General features: G+C 40.0%; 1 protein-coding gene across 4 annotated transcripts; it reads left to right on the forward strand.

The window, feature by feature from the left end:
* The first annotated feature begins 83 nt into the window (after positions 1-83).
* Positions 84-23,949, forward strand: POP1 (POP1 homolog, ribonuclease P/MRP subunit). Of its 4 annotated transcripts, XM_067290351.1 has the most exons (15): positions 84-367; positions 3,106-3,288; positions 4,159-4,334; positions 8,566-8,814; positions 9,355-9,442; positions 9,754-9,929; positions 10,566-10,816; positions 10,940-11,033; positions 11,853-11,964; positions 12,910-13,029; positions 17,067-17,182; positions 18,559-18,750; positions 19,651-19,805; positions 20,661-21,002; positions 22,119-23,949. In XM_067290351.1, exons 1-15 carry the CDS (start codon positions 247-249, stop codon positions 22,774-22,776), a joined length of 3,033 nt encoding a protein of 1,010 aa, XP_067146452.1. In that variant the 5' UTR covers positions 84-246; the 3' UTR covers positions 22,777-23,949. The 4 variants fall into 4 exon arrangements, with proteins under 4 accessions (XP_067146452.1, XP_067146454.1, XP_067146453.1 ...); XM_067290353.1 differs by lacking the exon at positions 20,661-21,002 and having other exon boundaries at positions 22,119-23,948; XM_067290352.1 differs by lacking the exon at positions 18,559-18,750 and having other exon boundaries at positions 22,119-23,948.

Genomic DNA, 23,949 nt, shown 5'->3' on the forward strand with positions numbered 1-23,949 from the left:
GCGCCGCGCGCACGCGCGGTACTGAGGTTCGCGCGGCCGCGTGCGGCGGACGGGGCGCGTGCGGCGGGCGGTGGGTGCCGGTCGCTGCGGGCCGCTGCGCCGCCCGTTGGCTCCCACCCGCCTCTCCCCGCCCTGGAGGGGCCGGCAGTCCCCGCCGGGCGCCCCAGGCCTGCCGGAGGGAGCGGGGCGGGAGAGGACAGGGCAGTGCGGCGGGCGGGCTTGGGCCCCCGGCCCTCCGCGCCGGAGATGTCCGGGGCGAGGGAGAAGAAGCGGGCCAAGAAGATGAGAAACCAGCCGGCCAGCGTGACCCTGCTCGCCGAGCCGGGGCCCTTCCCGGCCGGCGGCAGCAGGGCCTGCCCGCCGCCAGGTACGGCTGTGCCCCGGGCCGTGGGTGCCCACGTGCTGGCGTCCCTGTCCCTTCCCCCCGCGTCGTCCTCCCGCGGGGACCCTCCCTCCGCGGCCGCGGCGGCCCCGCGGAGCCGTTACGCGCGAGGGAGCGGCGGGGGCTGCGCGCCCCGCGCCGCTGCTAGCGCCTGCTGGTACGGCCCTGCGCGCCTCCCTTTCCTGGACTGCTTTAGCCTCGCTTCTGCAGTGCAGCTCTTAATACGCGTTTTTCTGTGTCATCCCTTCGATTGCATTGCAAATCCCCGCCCGCCCCCTGCGATCAGCAGTCCTAAAATGAGTTTTGGTGATACAAGTGATCTCCCTTCTCTTTCTGCCAGATCTAGGCGCCACAGAGGGACCTGGTTTGGCTTGCTGGTCCTATGGTTCATCTGCCAGATCAGCACGTCTAACCACCTTTCCTTATGGCCCTTGGGGGCCGTGGGTGTGTGAACAGGTAGTGGCAAGAGGCAGCAAGGCACTTCCCTAAAATGGCAGTCTTGCTAGGTCATTGCTGGAACATTTAACGTTTAACATCTGAAGGCCTCTGTCAGGCTGAATGCCAGAAGACTTAATCTGTGTGTTTCAGCCTCTGTCATGTACCATATGCCTCAGTCAGATTTATGTTTTTTTCTCATTTCCCATTTTGATGTTCATTTTAGCTATGTTCTTTTGTGGGGGGAAAAAAATGTGCAAGAGCAGGACTTTTTACTGCGAGGCCTTCAAATGTTGACAAATTGTGTCTTTCTGGTTGAATAAAAAATGCTTAAGTGTCACTGCAGCCTCTTTCTCTGCACATTTAGGTGACTGAAGTGTTTGTAAGCAGACAGAATGACATCGCAAATAACAGTCAGCCCTGTCTGAAGATTTGGGGATATCTTTGTAGGAGTACTGTCAGATTAAGCACAGTTTTCTGACTTTGTGGTAGGAAACTTTTAAGAATACGTGACTGGAGTTTTCTTTCCCTTTGAATAGCATGCATTTTCATCCAGCTAACAATCTTTTTTAGTGTTAGTGAGTATCTTAGTGTATATATGGCATTTTTTTGTAGAAATGGGAAAGAAAAATTCTAAATGGGGGTTAGAAACTATGGATCTGTGTAGTACCTGAAATAATTTAAAATTTTCTTCAGATATTAACATAAATCAGTCATTGTCTTTTGATACGCTCTTCCATTTTGATCTTAAAATATTTTTTCTTCACTTCTAGGCTAATTTACTTGTGAAAGGATGCGTTTGTGATACGAGTTATTGGTGTCCAGTTACTCTCCCACAGTTGACTGGACTGTGGTTCTACTCAAATTTGCTTACTGAAGCAGCCTCTGTCCCTCTCTCCTAGCTATTTCCTTCCCACCTCACCTAATTGTCTGCATGGTGCTCACTCAGCTGTTAGTGCAGCCATGTGGAGAATCCAGATCAGGGAATCATTCCACATAAAAATTAATTTTTGTTTTCCAACAAATTAGTTTTTCATCTGAAGTGCTGCATTGCTACATGATGTGTGGTTGAGAGGGGACTGCCTAAACCAATATAAACAGCATTGCGGCTGAACATAAAATTTCAGTTTTGTGCTTACTTGAAACTGAAGAGTAAGGTTTTGTGCCATTTTAAGTTCATTTAAATTGAGAATGAATCTGCTCCTGGCTGTGTCTCTGTCCCTCTTTCCTCATACCCTCAGTGGTAGCAGTTGTGGGACAATGTGATGAACTTGTTTAAGAAACGGATCAATCTGAAAACTAACTTTTTTTTTTTTTTCAATCTCCTCTCCTCCACCCCTGGCACACAGATTAATTTTCAATACAGCAGCCCCTGAACCGTATTACCATGTTACCTCCAGCACTAGTCTTGATGCAGGGAGTGGGATGGTGGCAGTGGCTGGCTGGGCCCTCTTCAGTCCACGTGTGTTAGCATGAACTGCCTGAGAACCATATCTCAAGTTGTACTTGAAATCCTAACCAAAACTTTACTGAAACAGTTGAATATAAGCTAGTCTCTAAATATGGACTTCAGTGCCCTTTTAAATTTCCTTGACATGCTGTTAGGTGCTTTTCACTCCTGAAAATTTATCTACTTATTTCTGTAACTTAGGAAGATAACTTTAGACTTTTGTTATTTAATGTTCAATATTGATTTAAATGCTAATATCAGAAAAGTGTGTATTGTAATTTACTGCACCAACTTACATGTATCATGCTTACATATGTATTGCTGTAACAAGAATGCGTTTATGCAAGTCTTATTTAAGAGTTAGAAGATACTAGAAAAGAATGCCTGTGCTCATGGAAAACAACTTAAGGGGTAAGAGGGAGAAATGCCAACTTTGCTGGTGTGATACTAAAACCCAGACTAGACAATAGTAGGAACCACTGCTGAAGACAGTTGAGTAGGCCGACTTTAGTCAGGTCTTTCCTATTAGGTCTGTTGCAATACTGGAGGCAAAGTCTGGATTGGGTACCATTTTCAAAATGTGCAAAAGGTACTTAATCTACACTTGCTGCATAATAATGCAAAATTTTTCTTTCTTACTATAAATAAAAAACTAATTTTTTATGTACATAAGACATGATTTCTAACATCTTTTTCAGGTACATATGTTAAATATTTGCAAACCGTACTAAGAGGAATATGTAATGCAGTCTCATTAGGAAGAACTTTAGAATTATCAGTTACTCAGACTACTTTGACTGTATTTTTTGCTACCTCTGTTTACATCTAAACCCTCCAGGAGATGTTCATTCTGAGGGTCTGCCACAGTATCAACAGCAGAAATTTTCGCGTCAGTCATCTGGGACTTCTTACAGGAAAGACCAGTATTTTCCAAAAGGGCAAAACAGAGGAGGCAGAGGAAGAGGAGGATGGCAAGGAGGATGCCAGAGTGCTTCTGAGGAAATGCCTAAATACATTACCGGTTTGTATTTATGAAAAAGGTTATAAATTATAAGTCCAGGGCAACTTGCTACTAATTAGGTTTGCTGTCTTTGTTTTTGTGCAACAGCAAAAATTAGGACTGAAGCTATATTTGGCATGTGCCTTTAGTCTTCTGTTTTACCTGATTTTTTCCAAAATACAGAAATAGTTGTGTACTAGAATGGATGACCAGTAATTGTTCAGTGAGTCCTTTCAGTCCTCTTGAGTTGAAAAATTGCACTTACTTGTAAGGAGGAGTATGGATTTTGGTGCTGTTTACCAGCAAAATGAATACTGAAATCTGCTTTTAATGTAGCCAGTGAAACTGCTTATGTTCATTGTGTGAGTTAAAGAGAACTTTCTTCTAACAGAACCTTTATTTAGGAAAGCAAAGGGGCAACCTAGTTTTTCAAAATGTGGCAGTGCTCTGTCTATGAATGTGCTTTCATGATCGTAAAAAAAGATGAACCTCTTCCTTGACTTGTTTATTTGATCTTTTTTAAAAACTCTGAGTACTGCTTCCTGTTTCTCCATGTTGAAGTTTTTTCACCTCTGTGAACAACACCTGAAAAGATTGCTACTGTAATTTAATAGAAAAGTACTTAATTCAAATAGGACCTCTTGGTTATACCAAGACTTTCAAGTTCATGCTCTTACGAGTATTTGCTTAACCATATCTGTAAACTTCAGAGTATCTGAAGAATGGAAATTACTTAAGTAACAGAGAGTATACAATATTTTTTGTCTCAAGGAGTCATTAGACTGATGTACTGTAAGAATGCTCTGCTGGAGTTCAGTAATTTAAGTACAGAGTCCCCTTCTTTGATTTTTTACCATTTGTCATGCTCTGATATGGTTCTTCTCATTCCAGCATCTACTTTTGCTCAAGCTCGTGCTGCTGAGATCAATGCCATGTTGAAGGCAGTTGCGCAGAAGTCTTCAAACTCACTAGTTTTCCAGACGCTACCTAGGCACATGCGAAGGCGAGCTATGAGTCACAATATTAAACGCCTACCCAGGCGGCTCCAAGAGACTGCCAAAAAAGAGGTACAAATGCATCTTATAGTATTTGATAAACTACACCTTATATTGAGCAACATTTGTAAGCATTTTTCTCCATCTTGTGCATGCAATTCCTTCAGAGTGTTTAACCTCTGTGAAAGCATCTTAAGAATTATTAGAGGTAGCAAAAAGTATCTGTGGACTATAGCCCTCATCTGGTGCTTAAAAGCTAACCACAGTCTCTCAAACAGATCTGAGTTTAATATTCTGAAAGACCTGGTCTGGACTGCAGAGATTTTGAAATCCGTGAGTATGGTTAATTCAGGTGGTTTTACCAGAATAGGAATAAACTGGCAATAACTTAATATGTCCCATTAGCCTGCTGTCTATGGGCTTGAATGTTGCCCAATTTAATATATACCTTTAAGTCAGCTGTTGAGATGCAGGGCTTAGCTACCTAGACAGCATGCTGTGAAGTCAGCAGGGGTGTGAATTGGTGGTATTTTAGCTTTTTCATGATGGTTTGGTATTTGGAGATATCGCATATGGTCAGTGTGAGGTACTCTGCTTTCAGAGTTAAGGGAGCATAGCTAATGTACAGTGTTCAGTTATACATTACTAATGTTTAAATCTGAGCTTATCTGCAAAACCCCAGTCTTTACACACATTCTCAAACTTTGACTGATGTTTGGATCCAGAATGCAGAAACACCTCAGTTCTAGACGTTAACCAAAGTAGATCAGTTTAACCACTTGGCTCCATGATTATTGAACTTCTTGAAAAGTCATTAGAGTAGTGATGATGAAATGGTCCACTGCAGGAGGGACTGTTCTGGTGGTACATCTGGATCTCAGGTGATCCAAGAATCTTTGATAGCACCTGTGTGGCCTGCAGCTATGGGGTGCCATCCTGCAGGGCTCAAGCCAGAATAGCCCTATCACAGTTCATGTGTCATCGCTCAAGCATGGGAGGTACATCAAAATCATTTGCCAGTTTGCATGCAGCACAAGACTTGACTATCCCTGACTGCTCATGAAACCTTCCTTTTGGGGTAGTATCTCAGGGTTTAGTCAGAATGCTCCCATGTAGTTACTTGGTCCTTACCCACTATGCAATTCCTGTGTGTGTGGTGGTGGTTTGTTTTTTTTGTTGTTGGTGGTGGTGGTTTGTTTGGTTGGGTTTTTTTGTTTAGGTTCAGTAGGATTTCCTTGTGAGGTGCTCTCTCTGATGTTTGACGTTGATCACTTTTTCTCTAGACTCTTCTTAAAGTGATTAAATGAGTTTGCTTGAGTTTTCTCTGTATTAAGGTTGACTGATTGACATGTAATTTCTTGCATTCCTTTTTTCCTTTGCTTTGTCTTTTTCAAGTTCTCTGGGACCCTTCCCCCTTCTCCATGAGTTTCTGAAGATAATTGTTCATGATTCAGAAATTGCTTCAGGTACTTTTGCACATGCTGATTAGGGTGTGTTTTATTGGATCTTCATAATGATGGACCTCTCTTTTCATTGCTCTGGATGGCATTCCTTTCACTTTGTTAGTCATGACAGGAGATTTCATGCAATTTGGCCTCTTTTGTGAAAACTGAAGGAAGAAGGCATTGACTATTTTACATCATTAGTTATGAAGTCTGTCCTTGCTAAGTAATCGTGATTTCTTTAATGCTTATACCTTATTCTTTTGTCTCCTGCACTTTTTAATTCCTTTACGTGGCAGCCTTTCTGACTTCTTTGTACGTGCTCACACTTAGTCTCAGGTCCTTGTTTCCACTCATGGTATGATTTTTCTTGGATTTTTGAGATGATTTAATTGTCCCTGGTGCGGCTGTATTTCTCTTGTTATGTTTTCTGTCATCAGGTTTTTTGGTGTAGTTTGTGCATTTACACAGGTTGTTTTTATCCTGTTTTCTTGCAGTTTTCACATCTCCTGAGCTATTCCCTTTTCTAAAGGCTTGCCTATTAGTTCTCACTGTTTTAAGCCTACTTCTTTGAAGTCCACTGTCCTAATTCTGCTGCACTTCCTTGTGTTTTTTAGATCCTTTATCATGACCATTTTCAACTGAACACTTATCTGGACCATCTCTTACCTCTTCATAATCTTGAAGACAAACATGTTTTTCATCTACAGTACCACATCTCTTTTTTTTTTTTTTCCCTAATAGTTTTTATGAACAAATCAGACACTTACGTACCGTTGTCTAGTGGCTTATCTTGCCTGCTCTGTGGTTGAATGATGGGTCTGGTCATGACTTGGGACTTGTTTTATTTTTCTTGCATTTCTGTTTTGACATCATGGTTTGCTTTAGTGTTTAGTTACCTGTAACATTGTTATTCCCTCCAGATCTCAAACTAGTGCACTATTATTTTTATAACCAAAGGCCTCTTGTCAACTGCTCCTTGGTCAGCTTAGGAAGGGCATCCTAAGAAATGTTTTTTGTCATATGGACCCTATTTCTTTCTAACACTTCTCTTCGCAAAAAGAAAAATCAAGTCTTGAGAGAGGCAGCCATTCATTCACCCCTAGTAATTCTGTCCATGACTGGATGTTTATCAGGAGATTGATAAGAAATTGCCAGTAGCCCTTCCTTGTTCACTTCTGCACCTTGTAGAAACACTAAATATCCTCATGGTGCTAGCTGACAGTCTCCTTAATGCCAGATGGATGAACAGCATTAATGATCAAAAGGGGCAGGTGAGCTAGAGAGAGTTTTCCATGGTGTCTGACTTTGTGACTCCTGGTGTTCAGCATATCATCACATAACAGGTGAGACTGGCAAATTAATGCTCCACTTAGCTATATCTGTCCACTGCTATCTTTTGCCTCCTGTCACTGGGGACAGATGACTCCCCTTTCCCATGTCTTAGTGACAGGCTTGAGAGCTGCAGTGCCATTATGCCCTGTGTGCACAGACAACTGCACTTAGTTAAAGGCAGAATGGTAGCACTGTAGCTGATTTCTTTCCTTGCTGAGTGTGCTGAAAATCTGTCTTAAATTTTCTGTCTTAAAAGCATTTGAAAGTCTTTGCATACACCCTGCTTTTTCCCTATGCCTCCTCTTCCTGTTTGCTTATCTGCTTTTCTGTAGGATTTTTCCCAGCTGTATCTTTCTGACTTTCTTCATTCAAAACGTGCAAACTCAGCAAATTAAGACAAGAACTTGGATGGCTATTTCTAGGTTGGGAATCCCTATCTGGGCTGTGAAACATGTAGCTCAGGCAGAAGAGGAGTTAGCAAGAGATTTTATTTAGCTGTCAGTTGTTGTTTTCTTTCCTCTAACAGCACAAGAAAAATTGTTGCCTCCTTTCTTCTCAAAAATTTAGCTGGTAAAGTCCAGCTTTCTTTGTATACCTCAATACATGAGAAAAGTTATTTTCTAACATGTGGCCAGTACCTAAATAATTTAGAAAGTTATGTTATACCCAGTAGAACCAATGAATAAGAGTGCCTTTATGAAACTGAAAATCCATCCTAAGAAGGTTGAGTACTTTGCTAAACTTCAAATTATTTTGACATTTCTTTAACTGAAGGTCTTTTGTTTATTTTTAGTTGTTGGCATCCTTGTTAACTATGTTGCAATTCTTGTGTTCACCCAGTTCAGGTGTATATAAAGAGTACTGTGTTAAAAAAAGTTACCGCAAACCTAGATTTTGATAAAGCTACAGGAGTGTTAAGTGTTACAGAATTTGCCATTTATGTTATAGCCAAATACTGGAACATTGACAAGATGGATAACAATCAAATGTTATGTTCAATATTATGCCCAGGTTTTTCTTAGGCTATAATTCTCTTGGAAAATTCAGAAGCTGTATTCTGCATGCTTCTCTTTAAATGTCCCTCTTGTGAAAGACAAGTCTGATAAGCACAGCAAAATAGAGCTGAATGAAGGGTCTGTACTGCTGCTGTATGACCTCTAATCTCCAGGTGTTCCTAAAGTCATGTTCATTTGTTTGTGGGGGATGTTTTGATGATGAGTAAACACTTCAAACAGAAGGCAGCAGATCTCACTGTTCCCTGGTAAGTTTCTGAATGTGGGAAACTAGGCCTATCTATATGTTCCAAACAAACCTTGATGCACATGTGTGGATGGTGGTTGTGTATAAAATTTCAAAGTGCTAGTTATCTTCAAATGAGACGGTAGACTTACAGATAACTAACATCAGAATGCAGTATAACTCAAGTTATGCTAGTATTTCCTGTATCCTTATATATGTTAGCTCTTTTTGTCAATATAAGTTTGTGGGTTTGAGATTTACTTCATTAAACTCTCTTTTAAAAACAGGCAGAGAAAGCTGTGCATCAGAAAAAAGAACAATCCAAGACTAAATGCCGCAAAGCTAGAAGACGCCACATAAACTTGGTAGCAGAGTTTAATCGCAGGCAAAGAAAGAATATATGGCTAGAAACACATATTTGGCATGCAAAGAGATTCCATATGATAAAGAAATGGGGATACTGTTTAGCAGATAGACCTACGGAAAAGAGCTACAGGGCCTGTTACCAAGCCATGACAAAACACTGCCTTCTTCAGGTACCACGTTTGCAGCTGTTTTCTTTGTTATTTTGCCAAGGTGAAATAATTGGCTATTCAGTTATAATGAATATTTCTGTCTCTTTGAATTAGTGTTGTGTCAGCTGTTATAACTAAGTATGAAGTGAATAATTTCATAACTGTAATGAAGGGTGGGAAGTATAAGAGAGAACAAGATGAATCTTTAAAAGAGTTTTATATATTAGAATGGCAAGTTGGACTAAAATACTGCATCTTCTGCCATTAAAGCTAAGAGATTCAGTGGATCCCTCTATCATCTTCCTGAGTAGGATGTTACTGAAGACAGACACTTTGTTGTGTGACCTTTTTTGTCTGTTGGTTTGAGAGGCAGGTTAGCCCTTATACCTCACAATTTTAAATTAAAAAAAAAAAAATCACTGTTTGATGCCCCTTTTACTAAAATTTTAATGCATGAAAAGTTATTACTTTACAGTAAAGTTGTTAAGCTCTATCTGGTACTTTCTTGCCAGGTTCACTTTTAAGAGTTATTCTCACTTTACCACTATCCTGTTATTTCAGGATTTATCATATTATTGTTGTCTGGAGCTGAATGGTAAAGAGAATGAGCTTCTGAAGCAGCTTGCTCGAATATGTAGCCCTGACACAGGTAATATTTAACTAGTTTGAAATAAAGTTAAGATTCTGAATAGACTAAAGGATGACCCATGCTTTTCTTTTTTTTAATATCCTACTGAAACCAATCTGAATAACTGTAACGGAGTTGATACTGAGTTGTGATTTTGGTTGGAGAACCTGTTTGTAATGTCTCACACCAGGATCAGACTTTCTTATTTTCAGTTGTTTATTAAAAAATTATTGTATGTATTCTTTATTTGGTACTGTTCCAGCAGGCTTTTATTTATTTATTTATTTATTTAAGAGGCTACTTCATTTTTCAGTAAGTATGTTTTTCTTCAGGTTTAACGTTTGGAGCAGAGTTTTGTCTGTCTGGAAGATTCCAGGGTTCCCTGAATCTTTACCAGGCAGATCGTTATCCTGAGGATATGCTTGGTCCTGTTACATTTATTTGGAAACCCAAGGATGGGTCTGAAAACAGACAGTTATGGATCTGGATGCATCCAGCTCTCAAACAGGTATTTTGTTCCTTGAACTTTGAACTCTAATTTCTTCGTGCATTGTACATTTCTTATCCTGAAGATTCCTTCTGAAAGGCTTAGAAGAGCTGGATATAATACATGGCTTTAGGAGTTAAAAGTTAGTGGACTGTTTCTGCTCTAACAGTATTTTATGTTCTGCAACTCTTTAAAAATTGTACAGAAAGTGCATGCATCTGAAGTTGTTTCAGAATTGTTTTTGGCATTCTGGCTTCTGGCTTGTTAATTTTCTTGTGACACTTATTTCACATCACTTTGCAATATGATGTTGTTTGATTCTCTTCCTTTCCACAGCCACCCCCAAGAGGCTAAGGTTGGCCTCTCTCATCACTGGCAGTCATAACCTAGTACTTAATTATAAACTTTTATTTTTGAAAAAGAAAGCTAATTTTAGTGCCCTTGCAATTTTCTTCTATTAATTTCAGTGAAATTAATTTCTTAGCAATAATACTACATTCAGCACTTGATAGTAAGCCATGGACTTCAGCAAAATCAAGATTACTTCCTTAAATTCATACAAGAAAATAAAATGGTAGAATATAATTCTTAAAACTATACTTAGGCTTTGCAGTATGCTGCTTATCCTCTTAATCCAAACTTTTCGTTTTTCCTTAGGATATACTGAGTGAGTTAAAAGCAATTTTTGAGTGTTCAGAGCCTGAAGAAATCTGTATTCCTGAGCCATTTACAACATTAATTCAAGAGGAAAAACAAACAGATGTTGCTGTGAGCCTTGGCAAGAAAAGAAAGAAAAAGGATAAAGACGGAGAAAAAGCTGTGCCAGTGAAAAAAATAATTGGTGATGGAACTAGAGATCCATTCCAGCCCTACTCCTGGACCTCACCAACTACTGGCATTGTGATCAGGTTTGTTCATAGCAGGGTCAGAAACTGTGACTCTTAAACAGGATTCTGACTTGAATTATTTTCCCAGTACTCTGTTATGCATTGTGTGAATGTACACTCACATGGAAATTCCCTCTGTTTCAGTGATCAAACTATGGAGATTCTCAGATATCGGCTGATTGGCCCATTATCGCACTCTGTCCTTACAGAAACCCTGAAAGCTGCTTCTCTTCAAACAGTAAGGAAATTGACAGTTTGGATATTACTGTAATTTTAATAAGCATGTGTCTAGAATGTGCAAATTCAATAGTTGTTTTTGTTAGAAAGAATCCCAACCTATCTAGTCTGATTTATTTTAAAGGCTGAGCTATGTACTTTTACTCTATTACCTTCTATGTATTGAGTCTCTTGATTAATATTGATCTCCAAGGAAGAACTTTGATCAGGATTTGAAAAGTGTGGCGCAAGATAAAAGAAGCTGTGGTGCTATAGAGTAGGCTTTGAATTTTCTGCAGTAGTGGTGTATTGTGTTGAGAGGCCTAGAATAACTCATATTCTCTTTGTCAAGCTGTAGGTCCTACTTCTTGAGCAATGAGTTAGAGCGCTCTAGATGACAAGACATACGTTATAGAAGGCTTCCATGTTCTAAATCAAATACTTAATTTCTCCAGGATTTAGTATTTTGTCCACCTCTTGGCATATAGCATCACTCAGGTTTTAATTTTTTTCTGTCTCTTGCAGCAAACATGAGGAAGTCATGAAATCTCTGGTTTTCTATAAGAAATCATTAACTACAGAACTGGGAAGCAATGTGGGTTGTTTTTGTTTATTTTTGGAACACAGGTTAAACCAATCATGCTTATAGGGGAGTACTGTAAGGTGGAGTATAGGAATAAACCTATTTTCTGCTTAAGCGTCAAGAAAAATATGATTTTGTTTTGAAATTTGAAGAGGAGAAAAGTGACTGTAGTGATTAAGGCAAACTTAAGAGTGAATTCATACTAATAGAAAATACTAAATGACCACTTGAGTTTAATTAGATGGTGTTGTTTTCCAGGAGATGGCGGATTCAGAGACAGAACTTAATAACTGGTGGGTAGAAAACTGCAAGGACTCTGAAAAAGTATCTCTTCATCAACATCAAACTGCTATCTTTGAGCTATTAGCAGGTATTTGGGAGTGTGGGTGGTATGGGAGGAAGGGGAAGGAAAACCCTCTTAAAATCCGCTAGTGAAAAATGGCACGACAAGTTAGCTGTAATTTGGAAATGCTTATTCTTTGCTTGATCAGAAGTCATACCAGTGAGCATGTAGTTGGGTAGTCACTGTTGCATGTCAAAGATCTAGGAATTGTTAGATTGGTTTATTTAAAGCAACAGTAATTCTCAATGTAGTCCAAAATCTTAATAGGTAAATTAAATCTTGTTTCACATCTTCATCAGTATAGATTTGAGATGCTGAGGAGCTATACAGTCCAACATATACTCTCATGTTCTCCCACCCATATACCTAAGTAAGAAAATAAGTTATGCAATACCTCCACAAACAAAATGGTAGGCCCATACCCCAAGTGAAAGTATTATATATTGCTTTATATATTTTTACTCTTACTGAACGGTTGTATATTTAGCAGAGATGTAAAGTATCATAAAGTTAACAATGTCTCTTCACCTTTTAGTGCTGAAACAGGTAAGGAACTGGCTCTGGTAGATTTCACTCTGTACTTGAGCTACCTGAGGTGAGGCACTTAAGCGGAGATGCGGTAAAACTTTTAAAGACGTGTTTTAATTTCCTTTCTCTGCAAGGGCAAGTATAAAACAAGAGTTTGTTTTCTAAGTGTTTTGTCAAATACAAAGGATGATTGAGTCTTTAAGAAGACTTCACTTCTATGAATATTACTGCGAAGTAGCTCTTATGCTGCTAGTGCTGTCTCTGTGTTATTGGGCATCTAACAAGCACTGGAGAGTTTTCAAAACATGTTGAGTACTCTGGATTACTTCTTTGGCTTACAGCCATGTCACATCCCTTCAAGCAAAAATGCACAAAACAGTGGTGCAGAAAAACATTAGAAAAATTAGTGGTTTCATCACAGTGTCAATCTGTGTATTTTTAAAGGGATAAGTTCGCCTTCAGAAATGCCAGCAGGTACAATCCTGGGCCTGACTGTTGGAGATCCTCGTGTCAACTTGCCAAAAAAGAAAACAAAAGCCATGCCAGACCCTGAAAAATATCAAGGTAAAGTGCCTCGCTTATGCTCTGCCTTTCATGGAATTGGCAAAGGCAAGAGATTCAGCTTCTTTCTACACCTCTGATATCATTTACTGTGATGTTCCACTGATTGTATCTTGCTGTTTCCCTCTAGCATTCAAATTCAGAATGTTTCTTTCCTCTTTCAACAGCACCTGTCAGAAACAGCTTGAAAGTTGTGTAGGTTTAAGAACAGCAATTGTGAGGGAGGGACATGCACCAAAGCTGGTCTTGTGCTCAGTGGAAGCCTCTGTCTGACCATACAGATGATCCAGGTTCGAATCCTGGCAAGGCCAACCAGGTGCTAAAAGCTACTCAGAAGTTTCTTTTTTGCTGTTAAGTCCTCCCAATGCTGTATATTTCTCCAAGAAGATACCTACTCTTTCTGGTTTCTAATCTTTGAATGATGAAATTCCAGTGCAAAAAAATTACTGTTGCAAGAGGAGCCTGCCAGACAGCCAAGATGCTAGGCATGTCTGAAAGTGAAGGGTGCATGCATGACTTCAGAAACTTTCATTTTGAAACTAGTTTATACAACACTTCCGTGCAGGTTGGATTTGAATGTTCTTGAAACATCTGCAAGAGCATATACAATAGAGTTGGTGTATTAACTGCTATGTAGACATTTCCAGTTAGGGTGACTGGATGCACTGACTGTCTCACCTAATATGTGAAACATAATAACCAGCTAGCAAACAGTAGCAAACAGGACAAGTGAAAGGTTCCAGAAATTTGAAAATATTTCATTTTCTTGGCAGCTTGTTTCCAAGATGTCAGAATAATCTAACCTTACCTTTCACTTAAATCAGGTTGAACACCACAGAATCACAGAATCACAGAATCACTGAGGTTGGAAGGGACCTCTGGAGATCATCTAGTCCAACCCCCCTGCTCCACCAGGGTCACCTAGAGCACATTGCACAGGATTGCATCCAGGCGCATTTTGAATATCTCCAGAGAAGGAGACTCCACCACCTCTCGGGGCAACCTGTTCCAGTGCTCTGTCACCCTCACAGTGAAAAAGTTTTTCCTCATGTTAAGATGGAAGTGTCTGTGTTTCAGTTTGTGCCCATTGCCTCGCGTCCTGTCGCTCGGCACCACTGAAAAGAGTCTGGCCCCATCCTCTCGACACCCTCCCTTCAGATACTTGTACACATTGATAAGATCTCCTCTCAGCCTTCTCTTCTCCAAGCTAAACAGGCCAAGCTCTCTCAGCCTTTCCTCATAAGAGAGATGCTCCAGTCCCCTAATCATCTTTGTGGCCCTTCGCTGGACTTGCTCCAGTAGTGCCACATCCCTCTTGTACTGGGGAGCCCAGAACTGGACGCAGTACTCCAGATGTGGCCTCACCAGGGCTGAGTAGAGGGGGAGAATCACTTCCCTCGACCTGCTGGCAACACTCTTTCTGATGCAGCCCAGGATACCATTGGCCTTCTTGGCCACAAGGGCACATTGCTGCCTCATACTTAACTTGGTGTCCACCAGCACTCCCAGGTCCTTCTCAGCAGAGCTGCTTTCCAGCAGGTCAACCCCCAACCTGTACTGCTGCATGGGGTTATTCCTCCCCAGGTGCAGGACCCTGCACTTCCCTTTGTTGAATTTCATGAGGTTCCTCTCTGCCCACCTCTCCAGCCTGTCCAAGTCTCTCTGAATGGCAGCACAGCCCTCTGGTGTATCGGCCACTCCTCCCAGTTTTGTATCATCAGCAAACTTGCTGAGTGTGCACTCTGTGCCTTCATCCAGGTCATTGATGAAGAAGTTGAACAAGACTGGACCCAGTACTGACCCCTGGGGGACACCGCTAGCTACAGGCCTCCAACTAGACTCTGTACCACTGATCACAACTCTCTGAGCTCTGCCATTCAGCCAGTTCTCAATCCACCTCACTGTCCACTCATCTAACCCACACTTCCTGAGCTTGTCTATGAGGATGCTATGGGAGACAGTGTCAAAAGCCTTGCTGAAGTCTAGGTAGACAACATCCACTGCTCTCCCCCCCAATTTCAGTTACTGTCTTTTAACTCTCTGCACAACTCTTTCCCTACTTGGATTTTCTTACGTCCTCCTATTCTAGCCTCTGTGTCTGGAACAGCCGTTCTCCTGTTAAATTAGTTCTGCTTAGCTACTTTTTAATTATAAATGTTCCTATATAAAATGTTGCTGCATATGTGACCTCCTGCTTTGGTTCCCTCCTGCTAAGAAGCAAGATGAGCACTTGTTTACAGATATTGGTTTGAACTGGTAAAGGAGTTAGCAACCACAAGAAGTAATTCCCCTCCTTCACTCTGCTTGTCATGTCTGTGAAGATGTGATCAAGATGGCAAAATCAGCAGAAGTTTTCCAGGCAGTTTACTGCAGATTACTCATCCCACAGTAATCTCTCTCCTGCTGCCTGAGCCGATTGTCCCTCAGGAAGGAGGGCCATGGTAAAGAGGTGATGATGTAAGATAGGAAGTCAAGAGAAAGAAGGTACCTATGCCCTTTTTCCTGTGTATGGCCAGAAATGACCATCTTCAAGGTCTCTCTGCTTTGGGGATATCCTTCACCTGCACGTGCACACAAAAAAAAACACAAAAAAACACCTTCTAAACCACAAACGTTCAGAAAAGGTGGCGTTACTTTCTGGTTCTTTTCCAAGTGTTTTTTTGTTTGTTTTTTGTTTTTATCTCCTCATGAACTTAAAACTGCATCTGCCCTCTCTGACTGTTGTTCAGAGGAGGGAGAAGGTCCTTGATCAGCTAACAGGAAGAGGTAAGCTGCATATGGCACCTTCTAATTCAGGCTCTGCTAAAGGACTTGGTGTTACACAAACAGGTCACTACTATATAAGTTAAGAGTAGGCAGAAGGACAAAGGAAGGTAGAGGGACGAAGGAAGGTAACTGTCGTGTAGCAGAAAATCAAAGGGACATCATGGTAAGGGAGCAGAAAAGGGGAGGACAGCCTTACAAGAAGCAGTAAGGAGTGAACAGGAAAGATTAATGGTTGGGCAAGGAAAGAGGCTGCTGTTTTCCATGTTTTCCACCTGAATGACTTTCTAATGCTGTGTAGGAAGAGTTACAGGATCGTTCACAATCTCCTGCACACCTATTAAATGTGCAGTGGGGGCATCCTATGGGGTGGTAGTTTCTCCCCTACCTGGGAAACTCAAGACTCAGGTCTAACTGCCACTCTCCAGTCTGCCTCATTGGGTGTCATCAGGTGTCAGTTAGAAAGGGAGGCTATTGTTACTCTCCAAGGATTGTTGTTCCTAACCTAATTGTGTAGCTAGTTCTGCAGCAGCTACTGCCTGTGCTATCTCTGTCTTCATGGGTCTCCTTGTTCTAGTAGCTAAGACCAGAGAAGTTAGAGTTATGTTTCTAGAAGAGTAATCCATGTTAGCGTATTAAAACTAGGTACTTCCCACTTTTACAATTTTCTAATCACACAACTATTAGACTCTGCAAACATAAGCAAAGCATAGTGTCTTCCTCAGAGTGTAGAGCCTGAAAAGATCCAGACAGTGGGAAGCTAGTGCTGAGTAGGTAGTTGCATGCTGGTCAGATTCATTTTAAACCATTTCCTGTATGTACACTCTCTAAAAGTTATCTTCACTTGTCTTACAAGTTTGCTAGGGAGACTTATTTCAGGCTTTGTAATATTGCTCTGACTTTTACCAAATGTGGTAAGCTTCATGCTCTTCCTGAAAGGTCAAATACCAGAATACTAAAGGTGTAAATATTCAAGATGTAACTTATTTTGCCAAAGGTCGTGTCATTTGTACTAAGAAATGTCTATTCATAAGAGAATACCAGGTTAATTATGTGAAATAAACTAACAGGTACTGTATTTCGTATTTTGTATTTGAAAAATCATATGTTTTAAGATAATAAGATATTCCAGAAGCTCTGATGCTTGTTAAGCTTTTAAATAGTTTCTTTCCCTAGTTTTCTGCTCATTTGACTTGTGATATTTGAGTGATTTTGATAATTTGATACTTAAGACATTAAAATGTGGATTTTGTTTGAAGGATCTTTTTCTTTTGTAGATTATGATAAAGTTAGGCAGCTGTTCCTTGAGGGTGTACCTGTAGAATGCGCTCACAGCTTTATCTGGGACCAGGACATCTGTAAGAACGTCACTGAAAATAAAATCTCAGAGCAGGTAACTAACAATGTCCATTATTGTGGAGAAAATGGTTAATGATCTATACAGTGAGACCATAAAATCTGCGTAAATCAAAGAGCCATAATTTTCTAATGTAGTAGTATCCAGCTGCTGAATGGAAATATCCTTTGGCCTTTGTGTAATGTTTTTGCATAACTATTGTTCATGATTCAATTTAAAAAAAAGCTTTATTGGATTGTTTACAGGACTAAATAACTCTAGATTTTTATATCTAAAAGGTTTGGAACTGGATTTTCCTACTTTACCTTGACTCATTTATAGCAGATAGAAGGGATGAAGTGACACAGAGAGGCTCTGTCTGTTTTATTCTCAGTCCTAGCCAGGAGGATTCTCTTGACGAAAGAGTTGAAGGAGATGAAACTAAATCCCTAACAGAGGAAACTGGCTCTGGACTGTAACACACTGTATTGTGGGCATTCTGATCAATATCTGTGATTTATAGACATCTTTAAATGCGCTGTTACAGTTTTGAAACCTATCTTGACATTTTCTATAACAAACTGGCAATGAAGGACCAACCCACAAATGCATGGGCAAAAATGTGATATAGTCGTGAGTGGTGATTAACTCTTGGCACCGTACTTATCAAAAAGAGAAAATATTTGCGTGGCAGAAACCTCTCTCTAAATATTCTCTTGATACACATTAGTTGTGTGGTCTTTCAGACTGTCTGTCTTAGGGTAAAAAAGTGGAGTACTTCCAAAATGTTACACTAGGGCAGAACAGATGTCAGCACCATCTTTATGTACATGACAGTGTTCCCCATCCTGTCATGAACTGTAATGCTTACCTTAGAATGGCTGACACAAAAGAGATGTGTAAAGTTGCAGTCTAGTGATCTGGGTTTTTTTTACAAATATATTTTTAATTAATTTGGTACCATGAAGTATAACAACTGGTGATTAACGCAGCATCTGTGCCAGTGTGCTTTACATGAAACCGATTCATGACAAAATGTTCTTCCCCTGTCCCTAGATGTAGATCCAATTTGCTCTGTGTATTGACAGACTATTTGAAAGCACCTACTCTGTCCAATCTTGGGGGCAAACCCCTTGATAAATATGAAGTTGCAATACTTGTTTTTTCCTCCTTCATATGTGCTGTATGTTTTTGCCCTGAGTTTCAGGACTTGCCCTCCATCAAGGTCTGTGGAAGTTAGAAGGAAAAAAAGGATACTTAATACTTTTCCTAAAGGCATTTTTCATGCCTAGATGAAAGTCAGTTCGAATGTGTAGCATACTGCTAATTTATTCTTTCTAGTTATAAGATCACCTCATGTCTGTATCTCAGGAGGATATCTAGAAGAGGAGAAAATGGTTACTAACTTATGGGAAATGTCTCCTCCTTCTCAGGATTTAAACCGTATGAGAGGTCAGTTACTGGTACCTGGATCACAACTTGATTTGGGTCCTTGTGAATCTAAGATTCCTGTACTGTTGGTGCAGCAGCCAGGGAAAATGGCTGGAGAAGATCGACCAGGATGGGGGAGTGGCTGGGACATCTACCTCCCAAAGGGCTGGGGCATGGCTTTCTGGATTCCTTTTGTAAGTGACTTTCGTTGCAGATTGCAAGCAAACACAACAAATGATATAATTTGGTTTGAAACATGGATTTTAGAGAGTACTTAACATTGTGTAATGGATTCACAATTACAGGATCAAAATCCCACTTTTAAGAGGGTGTTTGAACTGGGTGATGACAGTGACTTGGTCTTAAAAGCTCAAAAAAAGTAATAGCTTTCTATATCTTCTATCAGATATAACTCTACTGGCATGGAAGTTTGAAGCAGGAAATGACAGTTGAGGGGGAGTAAGGAGAGAAAGCTGATGATACAGCTCTTTGGTTTTATGTTTCTAAGGGCATGTGTCTCTAATAACTAAAGAGAAATCATTTGGTGCCTATAGCTAATTCACTTCCAGCTTGGCTGTCTCCACCCTGCTGTCTGCAGATTGGTTGTGCTTGATTTTGGGGAGCTTGAAACACAATGTTTAATTTAGGCTGAATACTCTTCTGGTATACTGTTTGGAACATTCTGCTTTGAATATTTAGATGGCTGTTTTTAATGCCTTTCTGCAGTTAACTTGACACTTTTGAATGTACAGGGGGAACAATTGCAATGATCTCTATTGTACAGTAAAAATAAATGGGCAGTGACTTTGTAGAACTAATATGACACTCCTGGCAAAATTTAAAATCACAACCTATGAAATTCTATTCGGTTTTGTTATAGCTCTTCCAGAATTAAATTTAAAAAGTATAACTAACATTTTTGTTGAAATGAGGCTTAGATCTGTGAAAACCATACTTTAAGTTGATTTTTAAAAGCTAAAGTGATAGACTTTCCATTTTCTAAGGCAGTAGCTTCTGGGGTATTAATATTTTGTTTCAGTTGGGAACCCGGAATCAATATAAACACAGCTTTTGGGGTTTTGTTTTTATAACAGATCTATCGAGGTGTACGAGTCGGTGGCTTGCAGGAGTGTTTAAAACATTCTGAATATAAAAGAACACCTCATACTCCAAATGATTATCCAGACTGCCCTGCGGGAATCCAATTTGCCAAAGAACTGGAAAACAGTCTTCTTGAAAAATTCAAACGGTAATATTAACTTCTTCAAGATAGATTGTTAGAATAAAAAAAATGGATGCTGCTTAAAATATTCTCTTAATTATCTGTTGTTGTGTTCATTTAGAATTTGATTTTTATGAAGATCTTTCACTAGTGTTTTTAAATCCCAGTATAATAAAAAAAAAAAATCCAAGATGTGTATAACAGAAAAGCTCGGCTAAATGGGGCATGTAAATTAACTGAAACCTTCCATTCCCAGAGATACGCTCAATTAAAAGGCTGTAACAAGGCTGCATAACACAATAAAATAAACAAAACCATTTCAAGCTTCCTTAGCAGCAAACAAGGGAGGAGGTAAGAGCAGGCAAAGGCAGAATATCAAAATGTGTGTGAAGTGCTGAAGAATAAAATGAGTGAAGAGGTATTTCAGTTTAATACTAGATATTCTGAAATTTGCCTTCATTTTCACTACAACAAACACAGAACTCTTGACCATGAGTGTGGGGCAACTGGAAGCATCCTTTGGACAAGCAAGTGTCAGGTTCCCTTCAGCTAGGAGGGGAAAGTAGGAGAAGTTTAGAGGAGAAGGCGGTGGTGTAGGTCACAGTAGATAGAAATATTCAGCATGGCTGAAAGGATATGGAAGCCAGAAATACAGCAGCATTGTGCAGAAGTAAAACTTCTAAATATTCAAAATTCTTTCTCAATGAGATTGAAAAGTGAATGCACAGTTAAATTGTTTTCTATATACTTGTTTTTGAAAAAGGAAAATATTATTAGACTAGCATGGCAAAGTGGGCAAACAGCCTTTTTTCAAAGTGTTAGCTAAGGGCTGAATAAGGGCCCTGGAAACAAATATTCTTACCTACTTCATTTGTCGTTTAGACGTCCACCTGCAAAAAGGGCAAATTATGTCAAGTTGGGCACTCTGTCCCCTTTCCTCTGTCCTTGGGGGCAGCTGACAAAGAACTGGGAAGAAAGAATGAAAGCTTCAGGAGAATTTGTATGTCCTTCCTTCCTATGCACTGAGAGCTATGCAACCGAAGGGCAGAGCCTTTGTGACCCCAAACCAGAAGTGGTCAAAGAAGCTTCACCTGAGACTGGCGAGGTAGAGGAGACCATGGAAATAAGCTCTGAAGGTGCCATAATGATAGAGGATGTTGCAAGCACCCAGGGCTTTGGTGAGAGAGATGAAACTATGACAAAGAGTATCTTTATTGTTCTCAGGTATGTCAAAATGATACAGGCTCAGGGGGGATCTTATCAATGTGTATAAATATCTGATGGGAGGGTGTCAAGAGGATGGGGCCAGACTTTTTTCAGTGGTGCCCAGTGACAGGACAAAAGGCAATGGGTACAAACTAAAACACAGGAAATTCCACCTGAAGACAAGAAAACACTTCTTTACTGTGAATGCTGGAACAGGTTGCCCAGAGAGGTTGTGGAGTCTCCATCCTTGGAGATACTCAAAACCTGACCAGACATGATCCTGGGCAACCTGTTCTAGGTGACCCTGCTTGAGCAGGGGGGTTGGACCAGATGATCTCCAGATGCCCCTTCCAACCTCAACTACTCTGTGATTCTGTGAATTGGGAAAAGGAAGAACTCAGCCTTGAGTATTAAGATGAGAGAATGATTTGATTGAACTGCAGTGAGGAGGAGATTAGAAAGTTTTGCTGTGGATCAGAACTTCTTGTTGAGTGGAAGCCCTTCATTCTACCTTTCCCCAGTGAACTTAGTGCCTAGATGAAATAAGGAATTATCTTAAATAACACTCCTGAGTTTAGCATTTCCTTGGAGTTGGCATATTCTGCCTGCTTTCATTTGGACTGAGTGTTCAGAGCCTCATATCTGTGATTTAAAAACTTGTTCTCTATATCTGCTGGCATCCTCTTCTCTAAAACATTATCACAGATGGTTCTTGCACTACTTACAAGGTCCACAGAGCAAATGGAGACTCTCCTGCATTCCAATGCAATGCATGAGGGCAATAACATTTGAAGAGAAGTGCCTGAATGCAGGTCTTTTATTTTTGTGTAGTTAGCATGGAAAGAGAATAAAGGCAGTTCTGGACTGAATGAATGTCACTGAAGGTTCTAGAGCATTTGTGACTAAAATGGGTTTTAAAAAGTAATGTGGTCTTCTGAAAAATAGTTCTGCACATGAATTCTTGTCATCTATGTTTCTTTTTATGATAAGAGTGATATAAATGTAAGCTTGGAAGGTTACAGAAAGCCCCAGGGCTTTTTAATCATGCCCTTGCAAATATGCAGGGTTCTGGATTTCTGTAGTACTATTTGTTAATCAATATCCCTAACGTTTATTTTTAAAATTTTATAATAGGAGTGAGAAATTACTAATGCAGTTATCAGCCTGGTGCTATCCCACTTCTGGAAAAGATCGTAGAGTCCGCCTTGTTTCTAGACTGGGACCGAAGGAAATGACTGAACATACCCTTTTGCCAATCTTGATGAGATATCCGAGGGCTCTAGTATGGGTCAACTTGTCTCTCTTGAGAAAGGGGAACCCTGAATTACATGCTATGATTTGCATCCCAACAGAGGAAGATTTGGTGCATCTAAGCAAAGATCAGCTCTTCTGTGGTCCTCAAGAACCCAAACATCATGACATATTCAAGCACAAGATACAGAAACTAAAAAGGGAGGAGAAGAAGAAGAAGGATAATGTGAAGGTTCTAGAAAGTGACCCTCCCAGTGTTTCAGATAAAGAAATAACTGAGGAACATAAAGATCTAATTCTTGGTCTTTGGTCAGACCCTCTCCCAGATGTTACTTCCCACTGCTCCAGAACTCTCCTGGGATATGTCACTCGAGGGGATTTTTCATTGGCTGCGGGCTGTGGAGAAGCACTGGGTTTTGTTAGCTTGACAGGATTACTTCATATGTTACACAGCCAGCCCACAGATAAAAAAGGGCTTGTTTTGTTAAGAACTCCTGCATCTTTACAGTACAGATTTGCGAGACTTAATATTGAGGTATAAGTATCATTGCAATGCAGTAGAATGCCAAAAAATACCAAAGAATGTCTGTGTTTTGTCTTCTGTGGCCTTTCTGATTTGTCCCAAAGTTGAGGAGGTGATTCTGAGCCCCAGCAGTGTCATGAGGCATATGAAATAACTGGAAAGCTTTGTAGCTTTATTCATGAAAATAACTAATGAATAAACAGGCCTAGTGTTACTTTTGATGTCTGCAATGCTAAGGATTGCTAACAGCAGCAGGTCTATTAACATGATCTTGTTTTTAACTAAGAGATATATTGTTCTTTTTTTTTAATCTCGGAGCTTGGGATGCCCTAACAGTACTAAACAGAAGAATCATGCTTTTTCCTTTAGAAGTCTTCTGGTCAGATGGCTGATGGCTGATTGTAACCTACCAGTTTATTGTTTACCTGTAAACACATGCAATTTGGGCCTGTGCATATAGCAAATATATTTTCCCTACTCCTTATGTCTGAATATGTGTGGCTACTTTGGAATAGAGCAAAGTAGACAAATCTAGTACAGAAAGCAGAAGGTACTTATTTTGGTGGAAAAGTTCTGTGCTTAAACGAAATGCAAATAAAAGGTAGTCTGGCTGCACAATACTGGATTAGAGCAACCAAAGCTCTAAGCTGGAAGGTGTATCAATTTTCCTCTCTATTCTGAGAGAGAAGATTCTGGTTTTGAAGGGCAGTAAGTCTTTCAAATGTAAATTACAGTCAGTGGGTCTGTTTACATTTTCTTTTAATAATTGGGGATATTTTGGTTTCTTAAAACATGACTTTATTTTTTTATGGCATGTGCTAGGACTGAAGGATTTTCTTTCACTTTACAGTATGGGTTATGAATGTTGTCCAAACAGTCATAAAACTTTTAAAGCATTTCTGGAACAGAAGGTGAGAAAGGTGCTTGGGGTTTTTGTTTTGTTTTTAACAAATCATAGTCTTAAGAATGGCTAAAAGTTTAAGCAGCTTGAAAATGAGATGTACAATAATACATTGTAGTTTAATAGCAGCATGATGCAAATATATACCAGTTGGTAAAATTACCCTGAAGTGATCATGTATAAATAAACATGTAATCTATCTATTCTTGATTCAGGAGTCTATTGACTGAGCTTGATTCTTTACAAAATTAAATATGGATCACTTAATGACTTTGTCTTCCAAAGTATCA

The sequence above is a fragment of the Apteryx mantelli genome, chromosome 2, assembly GCF_036417845.1.
Source record: "Apteryx mantelli isolate bAptMan1 chromosome 2, bAptMan1.hap1, whole genome shotgun sequence".
Taxonomy (NCBI): Eukaryota; Metazoa; Chordata; class Aves; order Apterygiformes; family Apterygidae; genus Apteryx; species Apteryx mantelli.

Bases quoted from the DNA above. Each gene is read 5' to 3' on its own strand.
- POP1 (XM_067290351.1), top strand. From the start codon at position 247: ATGTCCGGGGCGAGGGAGAAGAAGCGGGCCAAGAAGATGAGAAACCAG. The intron at 3,289-4,158 runs GTTTGTATTTAT...TTCTCATTCCAG, and splicing joins AATGCCTAAATACATTACCG to CATCTACTTTTGCTCAAGCT. The intron at 9,443-9,753 runs GTAATATTTAAC...GTTTTTCTTCAG, and splicing joins AATATGTAGCCCTGACACAG to GTTTAACGTTTGGAGCAGAG.